The sequence below is a fragment of the Haemaphysalis longicornis genome, unplaced genomic scaffold, assembly GCF_048455015.1.
Source record: "Haemaphysalis longicornis isolate Haplotype H1 unplaced genomic scaffold, Haemaphysalis longicornis Haplotype H1 scaffold_5, whole genome shotgun sequence".
NCBI lineage: Eukaryota > Metazoa > Arthropoda > Arachnida > Ixodida > Ixodidae > Haemaphysalis > Haemaphysalis longicornis.
The window spans coordinates 41,086,484-41,108,999 of record NW_027526385.1 but is presented as its reverse complement, the minus strand read 5'-3'; the positions used below and the strand labels follow the sequence as shown (position 1 = coordinate 41,108,999).

Sequence of the window (22,516 nt, the reverse complement as noted above, 5' to 3'; positions counted from 1 at the left end):
CTCTGTAAATGTATTCCAGTTAGCTCGTGCTTCATTGAATCTATTATGGGAAGATGAACTGCATGGGCCTTTACATATATATGTTAGTGAGGTGGGGAAGTGGTCACTGCCATATGGGTCAGTGCCCACACCCCACTCAAGACATGGAAAGAGAATTGCCGAACCAATAGCCAAGTCAAGATTTGAGTATGTATTGTGTCCTATGTTATGGTATGTAGGCTGTTTCTTGTTGAAAAGGCATGCTCCAGAGGATGTTAAAAACTTCTCTATCAGGCGATATCGGGCATCCGTGCGAGAAGAGCCCCAAAGAGAGTTGTGTGCATTGAAGTCGCCTGTTAAGATATACGGTTCAGGAAGCTGGTCGACCAGCGCCTCAAAGTCAGAACTGAGAAGTGCAAGATCAGGAGAGATGTAGATGGAGCATACCGTTATCAACCTATTAAAAATTACCGTGCGGACGGCTGCAGCCTCAAGGACGGTGTTCAAGGTGACAGGGTGGCATGCTAAGGATTTGCGGGCGATTATGGCCACACCACCAGAAGAGTGTGTGCAGCCATCCCTGTCTTTCCTGTATACCAGGTAACTATTCAAGAACTTTGTGTGTTTGGAATTCAGATGTGTTTCCCGGACACACATTAAACTTGCTTGGCTGATTGGCATGCAGAATCTCATGCACGTCATCAAGATTATTCAGAAGGCCTCTGCAGTTCCATTGAACTATGTTTTCTTTTCCCATTACGATGTGTTAGAGCTACTGGAGTGTGATTATTTATGTAGGGTCTTTCGGGACTTGGACTCTTGGGAGGGGCTTTCTGGCCTTCTCTACTGACCTGGACGTCGCAGCCCGTTCCTTCCGCTGCGATGAAAGCCGGAAGGGCTCGACGTCCATGTCGTCATCTGATTGCAAGGGGGTGCCCAGCGGACTGGGCCCCCTTGACGTGGTACCCTTTCGGGTGTTCTTTGCCTGCACTGCCAGTGCCGAAGGCGTGGGGAGCACCACAGATGGCACAGGCAGTGAGGCAGTGGAGGGGGTCGCTGCGACTGCCTCCGTTTCCATCTACGTGCCCTCGCGTGTGGTTTGGGACGGTGGAGCGTAAGTGGAGGATGCAGCATCACTCCCACCGGACATGGATGCAACCACAGCCGCTGCTGGCCCAGCGAGCGGTGCGGAGGTGGGTTGGGCTGCAAGAGGCAACCCAAGGGGGGGCGGGGGCGGGACCAAGTCCGACTCTCGGTACTGGGTCCCCGCCGAAACAAGACGCCACTCCGCCCCCCGGCGAGCTGCGTCGGCGTACCTGCCCAGAGGGAAGGAGGTGAACCTCTTCCGCGCCTCTGAGAAGGTGATGTTTTCGGTTACCTTGATGTTTATGATTTTGTTTTCAAGTTGAAATTTTTCACATGTCCTGGAGTAGGCCGCGTGTGGACCCTGGCAGTTTATGCAAAGAGACTGTTGCGCGTTACAACTTTCGGACGCGTGGTCGTGCTGGGCGCATTTCGCGCAGGTAAGTCGGCCGCGACAGGAGTTCGTGCCATGCCCGAACCGTTGGCACTTGAAACAGCGCCGCGGGTTCGGGATGTAAGGCCGTACTGGACATCGCACGAAACCTGCATTGATATATTCCGGAAGGCTGGACCTGTCAAAGGTTAGGATGAGGTGCTTTGTTGGTATGTGTTTATCATCTCTTCGTATAGTTATTCGCCTGACCGCTGTTACACCCTGGCCACGAAGGCCCTCCAGCAAGTCGGCTTCAGTTTCATTCAGTAGGTCATAGTCGGAAATCACGCCCTGGGAGCTGTTTAGGCTGCGGTGGGGCGTGACTCGGATTGGCAGATCGGCGATGCTGGTTTGAGCAAGAAGTTTTTTGGCCTGATCCTGGCTACTGACCTCGACAAAGATTTCACCGGTTCGATGTTTTTTCGCCTTATGCGACCCTCCAACAATGCCGTCAAGGAACTTTGAAATGAGAAATACCGACTGTGAAGCAAGAGGTTTTGATTGGTCTACAGATTCCATCACGATGAAGCGAGGATAGTTGTTCGGTTTCGGAGGACTCAAGTCAGGAAGTGGTGGAAAGGAAACTTCGGTGCGGCCCCTTTTCGGGGGCCGATCACGTCTGGGGGGGGGGGGGGGGGGGGTTGGAAAATGCCATACATTGGAAAGCAGGGAGACGGGGGTACTTTCTCCTTTGACCTTACCCTGGTAGTCAAAGAGGTCCCGGAGCTCCCTGCCTGGTAGACAGGCAGGGAGCCCATCGGCCGGAGCTTGACCAAGGTTCCGACGGCCACCGTTCACGGCTTCTAACCCTTCACCTTTCAAATTCTAGCCACGGTAGGTGACAGCTTAAGTATGGGGGGCTCGGGGTACGCGGTGTCGCGACTTACCGTCACCAAGATTACTCAAGGTGCCCCGTGCGGGGGCGCCGCAACTTTGACGATCGCAGTTCAGTTCAGTAAAACTTTATTGAAGTTGGGGAAGGAATTCAATGGAGAAACTTGGGTGGAGTCCTCTTTCCAGGGCCCCAGAAGCTTGTGCCCCGGCCCTGGCCCTGTCGATCGATCAGCTGGCGCTGGTCTTCCAAGGCCTCGCTGGCCAGAGTCGCCTGCCACGTTTCTAGTGAATGAGGTGTATTCTCTGTTTGCCATATAACTGGGCAATTCCATATGGTGCGGAAAAGGGTGGCTTTTTATTGCATTGATAACAGTCCTCACTAAGTCTGTCAGGGAACATAAACACCAGCCTTGATTTGTGTGGGAATGTGTTGTATGCTTCTCAGTGTTTGTGCATCGTGGACGTTTAGTGCCATGTGAGGAGCAGGTAGCGTTCTCCTTTCAAGTCTTTTTCTTTTAGGAGGTTCTCCGTGGTATTCGTATGGTGGAAGGGCGTAGTAGTGGTCCTCGTCGCTGCGGTTCGTAAGAATTCTCGCAAACGAGTCAGTGCTCTCGTTTCCTTCCAAGCTGTCGTGCGCAGGGCACCAAGTAATGTTGTTTAGACGGTTCAGCTCCCTTGGGATGATATGTTTAGAGCCAATGAGTATTACTCCGGTAGTGATGGTTTTTATGGATCTTCTCGAGTCCGCGATGATGTTTAAGCTCCTGTCATTTGCTTCTCCACATCTGATAGGCATCAGAACAGCACTGGCTTCGGCTTCATCAGTGTCCTGTTTTCTAAGGGTGGCGTACTCTATGGGGGAGCCTTTGAAGTCGACAACTGCTGCAATGGAAGAGCCGTGTGTCCCCTTACTTGCGTCAGTGTAGACAGTGTTTACATGATTTCCGAACTTTCTTCTCAGAAAATTTGTTCTTGCTATTCTTCTTTCCTTGTTGAAGGTTTTGTCCATGTGTTTGGGTATAGGTAGGGTTTTTATTCCCTTCATTTGGTCTGCTGATAGTTCTATCGTTCTATTCAAGAATTCTTTTTCTGCCGGAGGGCCAATGCTGGATAGGATTGCTCGGCCTGTGCGAGTTTTGAGTTGTCCTTCTTTTTGGTTTGCGAGCACTGCATCTTCTTTATTCGAAAGTGTTGCACACTCCGAGATCGTACAGATTTTGATTAGCTGTGTAGATGGGGAGGCCGAGTGCTGTTTTATAGGCTGTTCTAATTGTCACATTGATCTTATTGAGGTGGTTAGCCTTTATAATGTGGAAGGGTAGGCTGTACACTACTCTGCTAATTATTATCGCTTGAAACATCAGCTGCTTTGGCAACCAGGCACAAGCGGCTCTTGAATTGTGTTATGGTTGGGTGATCCCGGTTTACCTCGCGGCCCTACCTTACGACATGTGGCCGAAACAGGTTCCCACTCACCCCTGTTGTGAAGCGGACGATGCGTTTGGTATTGAAAAAAATACAAGAGGCGATGACAACAGTTTCGGTGAAGTGTAACGTCTTCCTACCAGGGAAGGCGTCGTTCGCCGGTCGGTCAAATGTGTGCTAATCGCATCGGGAAGGTGCTTTGAGCAGAGCGTCTTCGTGGTTTCTGTACACTTTGAGCACAACAAAAACTCAGTGTTTGGGGCGCTGAAGTGATGTGTACGGACTTGGAGCTTGAGTTTCTTGTTTGAACAACAACTGCAACCACAACGATGCTTTTTCGGGGAACGGGGCCCTTAAAGCGTGTGTCTTAAAGTGGCTGTTTAACACGCCGAAGCTAAGGTGAGGCGCGTACTAGTGGAGGGCTACGGAATTGTTTTAACCACCTTTGTATGTGTAGCTCGTCTACACATAGCTCGTCTACACATAGCTCGTCTAAACAAGTCGCAATGGGGTGTTTTGCGAATAAATGACGCGAAATCAAGAAATGGCGCCAATTGATCACCCAATAGACCCTATGCAAAATGCGCCCCGCCATCTCACGTCGACTCCGGTAACTAGGTCCGCCATTTTGGTACGGTCGTTTGAAACCGAAACCAATTAGCGAAACATAGAAGGCGCCGGGCATTGACCGCTCTTGGTGATGGACTACAATGCCGGAGCATTGCTTCGTGCCGCAGAGCACGCAATGCAGAATTACCGGTTCAAATGGAGAAAAGGTACGTGAAGTTCCACGCTTTTGAACGAACTTTGTGACGCGAACTGTGCCGGCGCGAGCAACCTTTGTGACACGCTGGGCGCGGTGCGCTTGGAGCGAATATTTGTCGTTGGTTCGCTAAGCGCGGGGTTCCGTAGTCGCTGTCCGTATGAAAAATACAGCTGCGTTGGAGTTCTCTTGTCCAGCCTTTGTATTCTAAATGAAGCCTGAGCGTGTGCCGCCTATTCACGCGACTGACAGCGGCGCTCGACCGGGAAAACAGTACCACACGTTGCCAAAATTAGGCTGTTTCTTTACTCGTCCCTGTGGCTCTGCGCCCGCTTCATTTCATTGTTAAATGGTACCGCTTAGCCCCTACACGAGCCTTTATCTTACCTAGGGCTGTAAACAAACTTTTCTTGCCGCACTACGCCGTCGAAAATTTCCTCTGTGGCGGGCGCGCACGGTATGGGAGTGTGTTGTTGGTTTCTTTACGTTGCATTTAGCCGTGTGTCGTTGCAGAAGTGGCGAACGCTGTTTTATGATGATCTAACGGTGGAAAATTCGAGCTTTTGCACTTGCCAGTTCCCGATTTTCCGGGCTGAAAGGTTTGTTGTTACGTCAAGTTAACTTGGTGCCCATTGTCATTCCAGCAACGATGTATTTACTGTCGAATATTTTGCGACTAAAATACACACTAACTCCTCTAGTTTGTCACTCGCTGCATGCATGCCTCCGACGTAATGATAGTGTCCATTGATGTAGGTAGCTGAGACAATTTTTAAGTTTTATTCAAAAAGAAAACGGCCACAGTTGCATCAGGCTGCCGCGCATCAGCTTGAGAGCTTTTGCGTTTTTTGTATCCACAGTGAAAATCCCAGTAAATTAAACTACTTCGCTGATTTATAGCGCGTGCAGTATAGCAAACTGTGGATATAAATGGAACAAAAAGAAGCATTCGCGCACCCCTGCATGTCGCGGTCTAGTAAACGCGACGTTGCCCAGCCTCTGCTGCGTGCTCCTGAATGCTTGCTGGTAGCTCATAGGTGACCCTTCAGGTGCCGTGCCAGTCCTTGTTTCTGTCACTGGCGGGGGGGGGGGGGGGGAGGAGGAGGAGGAGGAGGAGCGGGAGGCCAGCACAAGGCAAAAAACTCATTCCCAAGGCTACCAAGTTTTCTCCCAAGCGCCTGCACGGCACTTCCTGTACTCGACGTGCATCGAACAGACGCATTGGCGAGGGAAGGGAGGGGCCATTTTATCGCGGGCTTCTCCAGTCAATGTTTTGGACACTCGCTGGCTTGATGCCCTGCTGTCTCGGACGTCCCCACTGTTGTGGCAGCTCAGTGCACGCAAGCTTTGGTGGCGCCTCTTAAAACCTTCGGCTAGCAAGAGGGCGAGTAGGTGCACAGCAGCCAGGATGTGACTCCATGCTACACTGCAACCCGCCGGGCAATCGCACGCTGCCTCCCCAATCGCCCCACTGTCCGTCTCAAAGGTGAGGCACACAACTTAGGGCCGGCCACTTTTCTTCTGGGAGCGAAAGCAGCTGCTGAGCACATGGATGAGGCCCAACCTGCAAGAACAGAGAGAGTATAAGTAAATAACACTCAGTGAAGAACAGGACTAGTCCGCTACAGTTTATGGTAAAGAGCAGAAAGAAGTGGCCGCAAGGAACAGACTCAAAATGACCAGATTTTGTGTCTTCCTTAACCTTGTTGCAAGGGCAATAATCTACACCTGAAACAGCAATGATGTCAAAATTGTTTGTCAAGTTCGAGCGTGCAAGTATCTCTGCATGCTTTGTTAATGCATTTTTCAAGAGAAGGAAGTTTAACATTTAAAAACCTCAGCGTGGGTAATGATACCAGTACCCGCATAATCGTGTTCGTCATAACTTAAGCAAGCAATAATATGATTATCTGGAACTCACTTCCAGAATCTTTCGAGATAAACAGGTAAACATTCGGGCTATACCGATGACCCATCGAATTAAAAAAAATCTTGTTCAGTGAGTTCAGTTCAGTGAGCTAACTTGTTCAGTGAGCTAACGAGGTTTTATGTATTATCTATTCGTGCACACCAAAAACATGCGCTTTAAAACAAACACAACCACCCCACCGCCAAAAAAGGAGAAGAAAGACACACAAACAGATTTTTGCGCAGAACATGCGCAATAAATAATGAAAACACACAAAAAAAGAAAATTCAAGGCATATGTGCGCTTTTGTAGTTGACTTCGCCGCAAAGCACGATTGCTTTGCGGCAAACGCGCGGGCGGACGACCGTCACGGAAAACGGCCGCAACCTTTCCGTTAACATCTTCGCCAAAAATCATCCCGTAAATTCGATGTACAGCATTTGAAAATACTTAATCCACCCGCTAGCGGTATGGTCTGGCGATTGTCGCTTTCCTCTTTCAGAGTTACTGCAACAGGGTCGCCGCTGCGCATTTGCATGGTAAACAACGGTGAACAAAGTGCCATACAAATGCTCATACCGGTTAACTCGCGTCAAGTAAAAAACAAAGAAGGATTTACTTACTGCGAGTCGCACGTGTTTGTCCGCACCGATGAAGGCGAGCAATGCGCCTCGGTGGCTAGGCGGCATGCCCTGCTCCGCTGCCGCTCGGATGGGTCTTTGGCACGGCACCCCGAGTAGTACGAGTCTTCGGACACAGTCGGCAGCGCAGACAAGTCCTTCGTCCACAATCCGCGGTCGGGAGCCGGAAAACGCCGTCCAGTTTGAGCCATACCGCGTTACCGTCACCTGCTCTTCCACAGTAAACAATACGAGACTTCCCGATCGGCGCCCGTACCAATATGGCCGACGGTCTCGTTTACATCAGTGTTGCTAGATCACCAAGCAATTTCGCATAGGGTCTATCGCAGTGTAAAAACTAATTTCACGGCGGTCATATTTTCCATCTCACAAAATTTAGGTAATTAACGCGCTGAAACACCTATTTACCGAAGTTGTCGTACGCTTTTGTCTCTAAATAATGTGTTAGAATGCTTTCTGCTTAACAGTCAGCCATTTTACGAGCGAATAAGCTTCTTAATAACTTAACATCATATCAATATAGGCACACTCTGAGCTTTTGACTTGCTAATTGTGACAATTCCTTCTCTTACTTTGCACTCGCCTGTTTATGAATGGACATTGTTACCAGCCAAGGGCAATAGAAGGATGTGTACTCGTACCTGAGCCGTTCGTCGACCACGGACATCGTATTGTTTCCCATAGCACAAGTGCAGCACACATGCATGCCAGCGAAGCCCGCATTTTGAAGAAAACACTTTAGATAATTGTAACTCCAAATATCTTCGTACTCTTTGCAACGCGGGAATGGAACGTTATACACTTCACCGCCAATTCCTTTCATGGCCTCTGTCTCAAAAACTCTTCTCATGTTCTGGATACCTAAAAGAAAAAAAAAACATTCAGGGTAAGTTCTACTTTCCAACAAATTGGCAATCAGCTTAGAGTATAATCAGTGGTGATGGTACATTCCAGTACACAAAATCACGCGCACAGGTAAAAAATCTGAATATGGCGTGTGATTTGCTCCATATTATTGTGAAAAGTGAATGACACGTCATTGTTGATTTTGGAGAGAGGTACAGGGGGGGGGGAGGGAGGGGGGACCACCTCTTCCCCATGAAAGATTGGATAGGCCCTTCATCCGAAGGGCTTATGGTGTTTCCCTTCCTTCAAGCGGCACAGTTGGTGATTCTAACTTAGCTACTCCCCTTTTACCGATAGCTACACCTGCCAATATTTCGTACCTGTATTTACATAGCTTTTGCTCTTCCACCTCTGTCGCATAGGAACCCTGGTGTTTCGTGACGTTTGGCTTGCGTGCGAATGTAAGAGGGCGTTTGTACACATGGATTCATGATTTAATTACCGTACCCTCATTCTTTTTCTGTAATAAAGGGAGCGACAGCACTTCCCACCTGTAATGGCGATGCCCTTAAGTGGGAATCTACGAAAACATTAACTCGTAAGCGCGCAGTGACCAAAGCATCCACACAACCTTAGCGACAAAAGTTGCGTCTTTGCTCGTTGTAGTTGTACATGAATATAAATACCACTGAACAATTTGCTGAACCTAATGGTAATTATGAAAAATGTTACCGTAGTGTCTCAAGGCGGCGGATATTGGTGTATATTCTTTGTACATAGAAGTATTTTCAGCTGCGCTTTTACTGACAAATCATTTTTTCTAGAATACGTTTCTTTCCTGACGAAGCCGGACCCAATAGGTCCACGATAGAAGGTTGTTTTGTTTTCGCAGTTTATTTCGGCATTCGCTGTGTCGGATAATCTTCTGCTACATGTAACTGTGTTCCTCTTGTGTTTCCAAGTTCGTCAATTACGCGCACTGCTATATCTGTGATAAAAGTTTCCGCAGCGTTTGTGATAGCATACAAGAACTATACAAATGAACATACATACAGCAGTGAATACTGCTAATTTTCAATCGCCGCACGGAGAAGGAATAGTCACTTTCCACAACAAGTGGTACTGCAACAAGCTCCTATGCAGCTGGAAGTATAAATTAAGAAAAACCTTAGCTGCATGACGCATAATGTATCACTTCTGCAAGCAAATAGGGGAGGTGGGTATAATTCAATACGCAGAAGGTGGATGGCGGGCAGCGAGTCCCTTCAGTTCAGTGAGCAGTTAAGGCCTTTGGACCTGCGGGATGACAACGTTGGGAGAGTTGTACTGTAAACATCGACAATCAGAAAGCTGTCAAAGAACGAATGCCGAAAGAAGTTTTAACAGTGAGTCCGTATTTGAATACACGCATGCATGAACTACAAAACATGCTCAGCGGTACAAAATCTGATGAGGTTGACTTTAATAAAAAAAAAATCCGCTTCTGGTGGATTGTGAATGCGAAATCATTATCTATACCTATAAAACGAAATGCCCGACTGACTGACTGACTCATCAACGCCCAGCCAAAACTGTTAGATCTAGAGACTTGAAATTTCGCGAGTTTATTTGCGTCATTGAGTAGGCGCTCACTAAGGCGGTTTTTTTCAGAAATTGCACTCCTAACCGCGGAAAAGAGCGAAATTGTGGTTTCCCGAATTTTTAATTTTCTCGGTCACCAATTCATATATCGAAGCACTTTTTGATGATATATGTAGCCCTTAAGAATATCTAAAAAGTAATTTTCGGATTTCGCCCTAACCTACACTAGCGAGGTGATTCCGCATTCCGAAAATAAAATGGTGTTCCTAAAGATTCTCAAAAAAATCTTTCACCGATTCAGTTAGCCAACTGATTTTTGCTAGCATATGTTACTCATAGAAATGCACAGAACCATTTTTAAGAATTTCGCCCTGCGACGCCTATAAAAGGGCCAAATTCTTTTTTACAAATGACACGCCTAACGAGCCAAAAAGGCTGAACAGGTTACGTGCACGTCTAGCCAGACTCCTCTTTCAAACGGCTACAGATTTCAAGGGCACATTGTGATTACGGTGTTGGAGGTCAATATTTCTGAAAATTTTAAAAATTCAACCATGGGGAATGGGAAAAGGGGTAAAATAGTTTTTGAGACATTCATTTTTTTACCGCCCGCCATTTGAGATATCGAATTGGTTTTTGTTGAGATAGGCAACTTACTCAGGCATTTAAACACTGTTCTACAACATTTCTCAATGACACCCTCCCAATAGAGGTAAGCAGGATTTCAGGAAAACACTGTGTTTTTACACATTCTCAAATCACCACACAGCCAGTTGATATCTCCCATTCGTTTTGCCCTGAAAATGCTGCCCATTTAATTGCCCAAAAACCAATTTCAGGATTTTGCCGTAACGTGTGGATACGAAGGCCAGCGGGATTTTTCAATCTGCATCCCATTGGACGTAAATTCACTTGAGTTTTCCCGCGTTCGCTTAGCGGTCGCCATCTTTTGACACCTTCGGCAACTACGCGTCTCCCGTAGGAGCTGGTGTCATATATCATAAATGTGAAAGAGGAGATGTACCAGTAAAAAGCACAGAGATTAGCCCTCGGCATTTGTTAAGACTTCGTGCAACCCCCCGCCTTCCGTAGGGAGCCCATGTTATTACTACCCAGGCATACAAGACGACAAGTGCAAACACTGCAAGCAGAGAGCGGATTTAGAACACATCATCTGGTCCTGCTCCAAAATAGATAAAAGTGATCAGAGAACACTCATTATAAACAGACCCGAGCAGTGGGAGGCAGCCTTGCTCAGCTCGGAAGCTGACATCCGGCAACAAGTAGTCCGGATGGCCGAAGCCGCCGCCAGGGACCAAGGACTTCTGGCTGATGGCTGAGGGGGAATGAGCGGAGACTCCCACCTCTCCTACTCCCAACCCCTTACCGGGCAACAATAAAAGTTTTTCCTCCCTCCTGCCATGTTACTTATGATAAAACTGTACCGATGAGCACCGTTCATATCTTCTGAGATAGCACTTCCTACGAGGAAGAATACCCCTCACCCAGCCGAACTCCATCGTGTGTTCCCAGCGCAATCTCCTGCCGAATTCAAGTTGCGTTTACAACTTGGCACTCTTCCTCATATCATTATAAGAGTGCAAGCAAACCAAGCTCCTCCTTCTTCCATCCACTTTTCCCACCCTTGAGCTGTGAAAGAACCTGGTGACTAGCAGCGATCTGGATGTCCAGACAGTACTTCTTCCAGAGCAATGGCTGCCCGCTCATCCCTTGGCTTTCTGAAATTGGGAACCACTCCCACTTCGCCGGCACAATAAAGCTTTTTTCACTCACTGACTCACTCGCTCGAGCGCACCTTCTTGGTGCAATTTGTTTAGCGAGAGTTGGAATAAAACACGAGTGACAGTCGTTTCACATTACCCCGACGCGCCTGCAGTTAGAGCCCATGTACTAACAGCAGGCAGGCGCTCCTGAGTGTGTACCACTTCCCACTGAAGTAGACTAATATTACGACTAACAAATAAACTAACTTGTGTTATACCCATTGCTGTCCTTAATATAATGGCCCACCAGGGCACCGCCGGATACTAACGCTAGTAATGCCATATAATGCCAATTTTAGTGCCTGAGGCGCCTTTCGTCCGCCTTGAGTTGTAGGCAGGCTTTTTTCGTCTTGCCGCTTGAAACTCTCTGCTTTGCGATCTACCTCTGCCTTAATGCTTTTGAATTGTTTTGATCTGTCTTCTACGCACTGTGCCGCTCCTAGTTCTCCCCGCCGTGCAATAAAAAAGTTGACGACAATCGTGAATTTCGCTTCCCATCTGTTGGGTAGTTTGGGTGCGTTCTTCTGCTTCTTCAGTTTATATACGCTGTACTGCAGCGGACGACCCCATTTTGCTACTGCAGAGTTAAAGCTCGCGCCACGGACCACCTTCGACTATAAAACGATTCCCACACTCGTGTGTAAGGAGCCGTTTGAAGCTTTCTGACTCCAACGCAGACTTTGGGCCGTTTGACGCTTTCGCATTAACAGTGAAGTATACCATCCTGTTCAACAAAGGCGTGGAAGGGCTGTCAACCTTGCCAAGCACGCAGCATACATGAAATTCACTGGTTTCGAAACAAGACTTTTGCATTTCTCTGAGAAGGATGCATATGAATGGCTAGTGGCATTCATATGCATCCTTCTCTGAGAAGGATGCATATGAATGGCTATGAATGGAGACGGCGCCGCTGAGTCGCCTTCCCTTTCCTGTCGTGGCTCGGCTGACGCAATCAATTCGCCTTCAAACTTTGGCCAGTGATAGTCCTGATTGGAAAGATTCGATCTGCACGCGGCTGTGGTGGAACCCCGGGGGTAAAAAACCCGCCCTGAAGCAGCGGCTGCGCGGCGGCATATCATCGGAGGCACTGAGTTGAGAAGTGCTATCGCCTTTGTGCGAGCCATGTAACGCTCTTGCTACGTTTGTATATATTGCATATAAACGCAGCTTAAAGTCACCGTCGGCTCGAAAACTTCATCGTTCTGCTCTGCGCCGTGTCGATGGTGGACTGAGCAGGGAAACGTCGCAACAGTGGTGACTGAGCTGGAATGGCCCAGTCCCAACAGTGTGTGTGTGTGTTCGGGGTGGGGGGGGCGGTGTTGCGAGGGTATCGCTCGCAGTCGAGGGCCGCAGGGCATCCAGTTGCTGCCGGTGCTTGGAAGCCGTTACAGCAGTGTCGAACTGCTCTGCCGTGCTTCGTGTACTCTAGAACAAAGTTTGCAGACGCGTTTTTCGGAGGTATGATAGCTTGCACTGACGTCACTGTATTGCCGTGTTGGTGGGTTGGTTACACAGTTGAAATCTGCAGCTCTTATTTCGAGCAGCGCGGATGAAGCTGACAGCAATCGATCAAAAAGTGCGGTGGCGTCGTTATGTACAGTCCACATGTTTTACGAGACGTTCCAAGACGCGAGCTTAAGCGACAATCCCGGCGTCTGGCGTTGGGGTTCATCATTTCAAAACGATTTCTTAACAAGGCCTCCCACAGTGCGAGCTTAAACTCGGCAGTAGTTGCTAGCGAGGGATGGTCGCCCCGCCTGTAAACAGTATTGAAGGTAGGGGAATAACAACCAGCGAAATTCACCGTCATCGTCAGCGCCCTCATTACACGGTGGCATAAACGAGAAGCGGCGAATGGGGTTGCCATTCGAAAGTAAAGCCATTCGAAAACAAAACCCTTCTCCAGCAGCAAGATGCCAGAGCTCTTCGACAAAATATGCGAGGATAAACAAAGCGTCGCACGCGTTGAACTGGATAATATGATGTCCGATTCACAACTCACAAACGTACTTAGGTGTACCCGGATATTTTATTTCTATTGCTAGGGCAAATTCCACCGCCGTGATTACACGGTGGGGCTGTATTCTCACTTGTAAATGGCACTACACCAGACCATATTACTAGCAAACCTGAGCACAATGTTTCAAAACGGGAACCTAATAAAACCATATGGGCGCACGTACATCAGCCAAATTGTCGCTTGAATGCGCACAGCGGAATGGTGCGGACAATTTTGGTGAGACAAACGTTACAAACCACGCAGTCGGTTTGACGCCAGTTACGTAAATTAATCGCGACTGTTGAAATAAGCGGTTCGGCTCACGAAACTACACAGCGTGACATGCGTCTACGGAAACTTCCGAAAACCGAAAAAGAGGGACTTCAGTGCGTTCATTGTTAGCAGCCTCCACTGCCTCTCCCCTAAAACGACTGGAAGGGATCAAGCGCAATGAAGCCGCCACGAGGTTCACAGGCCGCGTCAACAAAAAAACTGCGGCAGTGAACAAGTGCCATAGGAGCAGAGCAACTGCGGCCGCGTTACCCGTCGGGCCTTCACCCCCTCGTTTTTCCCTCTTCACCGTGACCCCTTTGCGAGCGACCGCTAAGAAATGCTTACAGCGCCAAACAGGGACCGGGAAAGGAGGGAGGTGCAGTTTTCGTTGTCTAATTTTACCATCCTTGACAGTTAAGCTGCACAGTGGCACTGGTGTTTGCGACTCGTACACGCGCGTCCGGACTCGAGCTCACTATAAAACTTGTTTGCACTACTGTACTCACGAGTACATATACTCAAGAGTGCAGGCACTCGCAAAACCAGTATTCACGAGTACTGTACTCATGAGTAAAGTACTCATGAGTACTGTGTACTCATGAGTACTGGGTACTCACGAGTACCGTGTACTCACGAGTACTCATACTCATTAGTACTCAAACTCACGAGTAATCATACTCATGAATACTGTACTCATGAGTACTCATACTTATGAGTAGTGTACTCATGAGTACTGTACTCACGAGTGGTGGACTTACCCCTGTACTCACCCGTCATCGTACTCACTTTTTTTTCTGCGTCTACTACTCATCATCGTACTCACTGGTGAGTTTGAGTACAAGTGAGTACAAATGAGTGTACTCACTGGTGAGTTTGAGTACAAGTGAGTACAAATGAGTGTACTCACGAGTGAGTACGCCGACCTATGGTCGTAATGAGTGTTTCGCGACTTCATTCATTTAGCACCACAAAAGAAGCGACGCCAAACTCGACGCTATACCTGCTATACATCGCTGAGTGAGAAGTCATGCCCACGGATTTGAGATCATAAGAAGAAATGGTGGTTTACGAAATTTTTCAGTGCCTTGATGCGGTACTTTTAAATTGTTTACCTGAATTCCTGCCCCAATCCATCTTCAGTAGCCTCCAATCTGACGCCATTGAAATTCTTCCAGTCGTGCTATTGATCTGTGTTGACAGACTTAATTCCTTCACTGGCCCTCCAACTCCACCCCATAATCCACATTTCTTGGTTTGAACGTCACATTGGCGCTCTCCCTCTCCGCTCCTACCTAGTGAAACGTTCCGTATACAGAATTATGGGTATATGAAATTCATAGGAAGTATTACGTACCCAAGCCTACCTCATTCCGATAATCTTCCCAAAGAGAAAAGGGTCAAATGATTTGTACAACTGATGCAGTTTTCGTGTTTGTATCTTAGTTAATTTGCGAAATACGGTACCATTTGTTTTTCGTATGTTTTCTGTACATTCCATATACCCTGAATTCAGACTGACCATGATTGGGCGCTTTTGGCGCTTGTACAAAGGTAATATCGGTGTCGGAGGAGGAAGAATGCCTTTATTATCCGAGGGGGCGTGAATTCCCTGTTGGGTAAGGGGAGGCACACGAAGGAAGGGAGGGAATAATCTAAAAAAGAACATTGTTCGAGGTTCGATAACTTGAAATGGTGGTTGACATTTTAAAGTCCGTGAACATATAGTTCGCAAAAATCGTGAAGAAATAGGTGCGACGATTTTTAACGAAATATTTTAACGCAATACTGTACCCCATTATCATGTGTTGCGAACAAATATCCCTGCTTGTATGCCGGCGATAAGTCAGGAAAAGTAAAATCTTTGTATTCCCATAGTCCCGTACAAATAGAACGTTTTATTAGGCCTCTTCGCCTAGCCTCCCGTTCTGCAATACCTCCCAACCTTTCACTCCCTCTGCCATCCTCAGTTTAAAGGCGAAATTGCACGCTATCACAATGCATACGGTTGGATGGACACCCAGAAACCAAACGGTTACTGTACAAAAGAAAACGACGGTCCAAAAGGCATTCTTCGGTTTATTTCAAAGGTTTGGGTCGACACCCTGCTCCTCTTTCTGTCCCTTTCACATCACCCCCTTTACCCTCAACCCAACGTCACCTAGAAAGGTTTTCGCTAGGTGGAGTTGGGTTCTCTTCCAGGTGGCTTTGCTCAACCCTTGAGTCCTACCCTCTCTCGGAACCTCTAATTGCTTCTTCGTTCCCTCCACTTGTCTCTACTTGAACGTCACAAAGCGACTCTCAAGTAGACTCTAATAAACTTTAAAATGAACTGATATCACCTGTTGACGACGTCAGCATTCAAACCGCATCGCTACGCATAACATTCGGTCGTTGATACGCGCCTCCCACCTTTGTGCGAGCAGTACGGAAGTCCATGCATATCCCCATTTCCAGCCGCATGACTCACCGCAGTCAATAGGTACAGCAGGGCGGCGCATAGCCGCTTTCGTAGCCAAAGAGAATTCGGCAGCCACTTACAGGTTTTCGGTTCGACAACGCGTTTACGCCGACCGAATGAAGCAATGCTTGAGCAATTCTTAAGTATTACAACCAGACGGAGTCCCACAGATTTTCTTCAGGTATAAAATGGGAAGCCAGCGTCTCTGACTGACGACTTTACCGGACGCGGTGACGCAAAAATATGTATTCTGATTACAATTACGAAGGGCAGAAATGTCGATGCCAGTGTGGGCTCGCAAACCCTGTAACGGCAAGGCGCGGCGAAATAACTGGCTAAACGTTGAGGATAGAATCACATTAGAAAAGGGTTGTAGTTGCTGTCTGAAGGTAACGGATTTATTATGAGAGGAGTGTGCATGGAAGGATACCACTAACTATTAACCGGGAAGGGAGCCCGAAGATGAAGCAGTCCGTTTACAAATAGCAACACCATTTTTTTAAATATTAATTTTTTGTAAATTTCAGAGACAACTGCGACCTCGTGACTGTTTTTGCGTTTGTAAATTTCTCGAGGACACGCGGGAAAAAAGTAGACTCCAATGTTGTAATACATTCGCCGTCGCCAATATTGGAAACAGTATACCACCTTACCTCTCCTTTAAAAAATGTCGGTATGAAATCTGAAAGAAAATGTTCTTAGCTACTAAGAAAAGAAGCGTAAGAGTAAGTGGGCAAGTTAGTAATAATATTTTAGTAAATAAGCTTTTAGTAAGAAACTTTCAGTAATAAACTTTGGTAGTAAATAAACTTTCATCGGCAACGGCAACTTTCGGCAAATTTGGATTCGATTTCGGAAACAGCAACTTTCAATTGACAGTTGAACGCTCCCATACAAGTGTGCTACAAAATTTACAGCGAGGGACTGGATGTAGACAATTGATTAAAAGGCCTTCGGAAAAGCTTTCAAATGGCCGTGTAGCATAGATAAAAATGGGAATTCATTGCATCTATAATGCGCCATTCCATTCTAAATAGTTTTTCGGCGTGGGCCTCAGTGATGCATGTCTATCTATTGAAAGAAACTGTCCGTCAGGCTTCTCAAGAGTAGAATACGTCTCGCAATTGGTTTCACAAGTCCCCGTGTGTACGTGTGGTGTGTGATCATGCCAGCAAGCTTCTCGGGCTGAGAAAGAACGTGCTTTAATTTGAAAGCGTCAGAAAAAGGGTAGAAAAAGGGAGGAAATCGAGGCTTTTCTCCCCCGGACCAGCAAGATTCTCCCTTTAGCTAATTACACGTAGCGCCCTCTGTACGGCCTCTACGAAACACCGAAACGGGGGAGGAAATATTCTCCCCTGTCGTCTGCAATCTGCGGTCGGCGCCGACGCCGAAAACGAAACCGTTCATCGTTGCACTGTGGCTTTTGCCGATCGGGCGCATACGACGACTATGAGAAACACCTCCCCTACGGTGTGCTGCTCGCATGTTTTCTCGCTGTCTTTCTCTTTATTATTACCTTGTGCCCGCCACGCTAACGCACGGCTCGCCAGCCGTGTGTTTGAAGCACATTCTGTGGGCACCGCTGCATGCTTGCTGTGGGCGACTCGCTTGCGCCCTGTTCAACGTTACCACTGCATTTGTGGACTTTTTATACTGACGCCCAAGGGTAAAAGAGGTCAGCGATGATAGCAAACTGCCCCTTTTTTTGTCAACGAGCACGGACCGCAGCATATTGACGCATCAGTTACCAACAACAAAAGGCCCCCATTCGGAAACATCTTGGCTGAGTGGTTGCCAGACCAGTGGTGCGCTTTACGCTAAAAGAGCGAAGGCGAGGCAATGAGTCTCATTACCCAAACATACCTGCCACACTGTTTCATGAAACGTTTTTTTCTTCTTTGAGCTATTTTACTGCTTCTTACAAAACCTCAAATTAATAAAAGTTTGCAATTGCACGGGTTACATTTGATGAAATAACAAAACCCACCTAAGGCTTACGCACTGCCGTGGGGTCATCGAAACAAGCAACGATCTCACTGTTCCTACCTGCATTCTTGGCGTTCAGGGTTATAAATACTTTGTCGCCGTTTCAATGATTAGTTGTGGCTTGTGATCATGCGGACATGTGAAAAGTGTACTATATGTTGTGGTGTATACGTGTATTATGCTTGCGACGTTGTGTGTTGCGTGTATTGTGCGTTGGCAGTGCCTTGAACGAAGTGTATGTTGCTGTGTTGTGCTATGTTTCTTCCCAATATGTGTCCGCCCACATGCGGCCTCCGTGATGATGGCTATAATAGTATACGTTATACATAAAGGAAACTAAGGAAACGCTTGATGTAAGTGCCCACTGATGGAGTTACTTAGTGGCTGCCCATCCCCACCCCTACTTTTTTTTGCGTCATCTATCGGTCATTTTAAAACGTTTACGATTGCTTTACTTCAAGCGCGCTAGAGGGCGAGCATTGTCGAGGATGCGACAGCAACGGATACGTTGTTCGTGTTGCCTGCATTGCCTTAGCGCTGAGATTTACGATTGCAGACGATCCGCGTTTTGATGCATCGGTTGTAGCAAGGTAAGGCGTATAACAACAACTGGTTGTTCTGAAACGGCCGCATTGGATGCTTGTGATCTCATTTGAGGTGAACGGCGGGGTTACGAGCCTTTCGGAAATAAACGCGGCATTTTGAAAGCAATCGGTATGACTTCTACTGTGTTTACGGCGGCGCGTTCGCTCTGAATGCGTTTGTGGGGCGCGCAGCGAGACGAATGCAAGTCGCGCATATACGATTGGCGACATGGCTTGCTAACCGCAGTTCTGGTGCTCGGTAGGTAATTTCTTGGTTATTTTAGCGCATTTTAAGCGCACACAACCACGGTAACCTACTTATTTGTACTTCCTCGATCCTCAAACCGATCAGCTCGCTAGGCCTTTCCCGCATGACAAGCCTTGCTTGGGTGACGATGCCAGGGGAGGAACGCTCCTCCATTAGCTCACGAAAGGGGGAAATCTTCCTCCACTCCTAGGGGTAGAAACGCGCTCCTCCCTCTTAAACGGAGAATCTTTCTACCTCTTAGGGAGCAATATATGATACATTCCTGTTTCACCCTTAAGGGAGAAACTACCACACCCTTTTTTCTTAGAGTGTACGGGAAAATTAGGCGGCAGCGATAGCGTGACCGGGCGATGGTACAAAAGAAAAACATAAAAAAAGCTCGCATTGAGGCAATGCTTCTCAGAGAAGGTTTCTGGAAGCAAAATGTGTTAATCGCTTTCAAGGCAAACTTTGCTGCAGGTAGGTTTGGGTGGATCTATAAACAGGGCCTCCGCAGTGCGAGGCACGCGCTCCACGCTTTGGCTTCTCCCGTTTCTAGCGGACTATAGATAGGTATCCCTATGTGTCACAGGGCACGTGGCAGAGCTGTCATTGGGGAGAAAATGCAAAGTGACGGCATGTCGGCATGACCTATCCAATCCAGCCACCGAGAACGCTGATTTGTGAGAGGCAGTACAGTGAAGTGGCGGCAGCCTCACTGTATAAGTAGTTCGCCCTATGTCAAAGGATATCCTTTGTATACATTCTTTTTCTTTCTGTTTTACGGCTTCCGCTACCAATTGTATAAGTTGCCACTTGCTGCCACTGATCAACGGGGCCAATGGGATAGTCAAGACTCTCTAATGCTTCGTTTTTACATGTTTGCCGCGAATGTAATGAACGAGCAAATAAACAAATGTTCAATGTTAAATGCTTCTACGTCGAATGCACCGCCATTTTATGTGCCTGCTGAGCGTGTTCGGCCAAGGGAATAGAGTCGCAAGGCCGGAGCACCGGAAGGAAAGGATGCAGCGAGGAGAAACAGAAGACGGAGATGCAAAAGGAAGAGACGAGAAGATGGTGCAAAGGTAGTCTTGGCAAGTATGCCCTACTGCTTTCTCATTAAAATCACATGAGAACAATTATGCGCCCCAATAATTTCATTCGATGCCAATTTTGTCAGTTAGGCCCAATTCGACGAGTCATCGTTATTTTTGTTACCTTATATAAGACAATAAAACCAGGATAAACAAACCCGCCGTTTTACATTCTCAACTGAGAGGTATCCGAGGTGAGTGATTACGATTCCCGCTTTGGTAACGGAGAGCCCGAAATGGTTTGATCCCCGAAACATCCGCACCGGCAAACGCGGTTTTTCTAATATTTGTGCTAAAGGTGCCCGGACCTGCGAAATTGAATACAGACTCAGCGTTGTTAAAGGCGTGCAGGCCAGAAATAAAATAGACGGCAATTATGCAGAGAAGGCTCCTGCAGGAGCCTTCTTTTTTATTCTTAATAATCATGCTGCCAAGCATCAGCGGGGGCGGTACGCTGAACGAAAATGTAGCTGGTAATCTCTCGTCAATCCAGTCACTTTGGTGTGGTCGTGTCGATCACTGTTTTTTTTTCTTTCTAGATTATTTCAGTAATTACGGTTACTTCCGGAGTAAGCAGAGCTCCCTACCTGCAAGGGTTGTGCTAAAAAAAGCGCCGTGAATCTTTCAACGATAATTCAATTCTTAATCCGAGTAGGCGGTTACTTCTCTTAACTCTAGGTACTAGCCGTGTATTACTAGCAATGGACGACTAAAACAAGGAGGTTTTGAAAGCGACAGCACAACTTCACTTCGGCTGAGAAGGAAAACCAGAAAAGAGAGCATGCACGTCACTTAAGAACAAAGTTACTCTTCCAATGCGAAGAGGGGGCCAAGCGATGCATACGCGTGTGACATCGGCTCCGTGTTCGACCCTTCTGTTCAGCGGCTAAAACCATCTACCGCTGGCCTGACCAGCGCCACGGGATCCGCGACGTTCCAGGGAACCTCGCGATACTACCTTCATCGGTTTTGGCGCACCGCAAGGTCAGTTACCAATCGTTGAACGTTTCCCCCCGCCGAACACTTGGCTAAGCCTACCTAGGCTTGCCACGCCGGCGATCACCCGCTGGCGGCAGACCAGCACGTGCTCCTCTCGCCGGTTACAAGACTGAACGTGACCGCGCGCCAGCTCTGGCGCACCGCTCTGGATAATACCCCGACATGGAGTACGCCGTTCAAGGAGAGGAAATTTCTCCTGAAGAATTGCAAGAACCCGGATGGGCCGCCGTTCGACGACGACAAGCCGCTCTGCACGCCATCACTGGATCAGCCGAACCTGCTGACTCACTGAATCGGAAAAAAAGTCAACGCCCCTTCCACCGGCAACCACCTGCCCTTCCGTTGCCAAGCACTGACATCAAGGTCGTTCTTCGCCCTCATGGCGGACTCGACCTCAAGTCTGTCTCCCAAGTTACTCTGGCCGACACCGTGATGCATCAAGCGGGTATTGCGCCAAACCCCATGAACCAAATCCGCATTCATCACGTATCGAACTATGTTCTGGTAAGCACACCTTCGGAAGAACGAGCCCACAAGTACGCTGCAATTAATTTCCTTGCGCTCCAAGGGAAGCGCTACGAAGTAGCAGCCCACGTTTCAGCGCCTGCTAACACGGTCACAGGCGTAATATTCAACATTCCGGAAGAAGACACGCCCGATCAAATATTCGACAGTGTCCACAACTACAACCCCGACTTGAAGATCCTCAGTGCTAAACGTCTAAACACTTCAAACATCGTGCAAATCTTGTTTGATGGCCAGAAAGTTCCTTTTTGGGTCCGCTATCGTTCTGCCGTATACCGATGCAAGCCCTTCCGTCGTAAAACAGAAGCGTGCTCCCTCTGCTGGCAAGCCGGTCACAGGCCGGATGTGTGTCCCAGTGCCCAGTCAACTACCCGGTGTTCCACGTGCGGTACTGTGAACCCGCCAGACCCCCACGAGTGTTTCCCTCGCTGCATTGTGTGTGAGGGTCAGCACCTGACGGGCTCAGCAGACTGTCCTCGCCGTTTCCAACCGCGCAAACGGAATCCAACCTACGCCCAGATGGTAGCAAAAGACCAGGGCCATGGACCCACCGGCAGCAGCAAACCCGCTACCCCTCCGAACTCCCGACAAGAGGGGCTCGCAGACACCCCTCGATCACAACCCCGAGAGGTTCGGGACTCGACCTACAGCCCGCCTCGGAGCTCCAAGGTCCGGAAGCAGCCACCACCAGAGCAAGCGAACTCCGACAAAGAACTCAAGAAGGTGAGCTACTCTAGCGCACTCTCTCAGAGCTCGTCACAATCAGCCTTCCCGCCCCTTGCCCCCTCTACCGATATACTAAAGGAACTTGCTGCCATACGAGCAGAAATCACCATACTCCGCGAGGAAAACGCGGCGCTTCGCCGAGAAAATGCATCCCTCCGACTTAAGCTCGACACTAACGCCGCTGAATCCTCAATCAGTAACCCACCGCTGCCGAAACGCAAGGCGACAACGGAAGAATCCCATTCCGCCCCTGCGATCCCTCGCCAAGACAAGCAAATAGATGCTCGATTTGAAGCTATCGAGAATTCTTGCAGGGCGGCGTTACTCGAGCAAAAAACTGAGTA

General features: G+C 48.2%; 1 protein-coding gene and 1 long non-coding RNA gene across 2 annotated transcripts in view; both read right to left on the bottom strand.

Moving 5' to 3' along the window:
* The window catches only part of LOC144138092 (4-pyridoxate dehydrogenase-like), a 236,464-nt gene that overhangs the window by 12,746 nt on the left and 201,202 nt on the right, over positions 1-22,516 (bottom strand). Inside the window, exon 10 of the mRNA XM_077670184.1 lies at positions 7,709-7,928. Coding sequence (XP_077526310.1) covers positions 7,709-7,928 — 220 coding nt within the window. The remainder of the gene's footprint in view (positions 1-7,708; positions 7,929-22,516) is intronic.
* On the bottom strand, positions 5,640-7,374 carry LOC144138093 (uncharacterized). Its single transcript, XR_013315817.1, has 2 exons — positions 7,050-7,374; positions 5,640-6,081 (listed from the first exon to the last, which is right to left on the bottom strand). It is a non-coding gene; the product is annotated as an uncharacterized LOC144138093 (long non-coding RNA).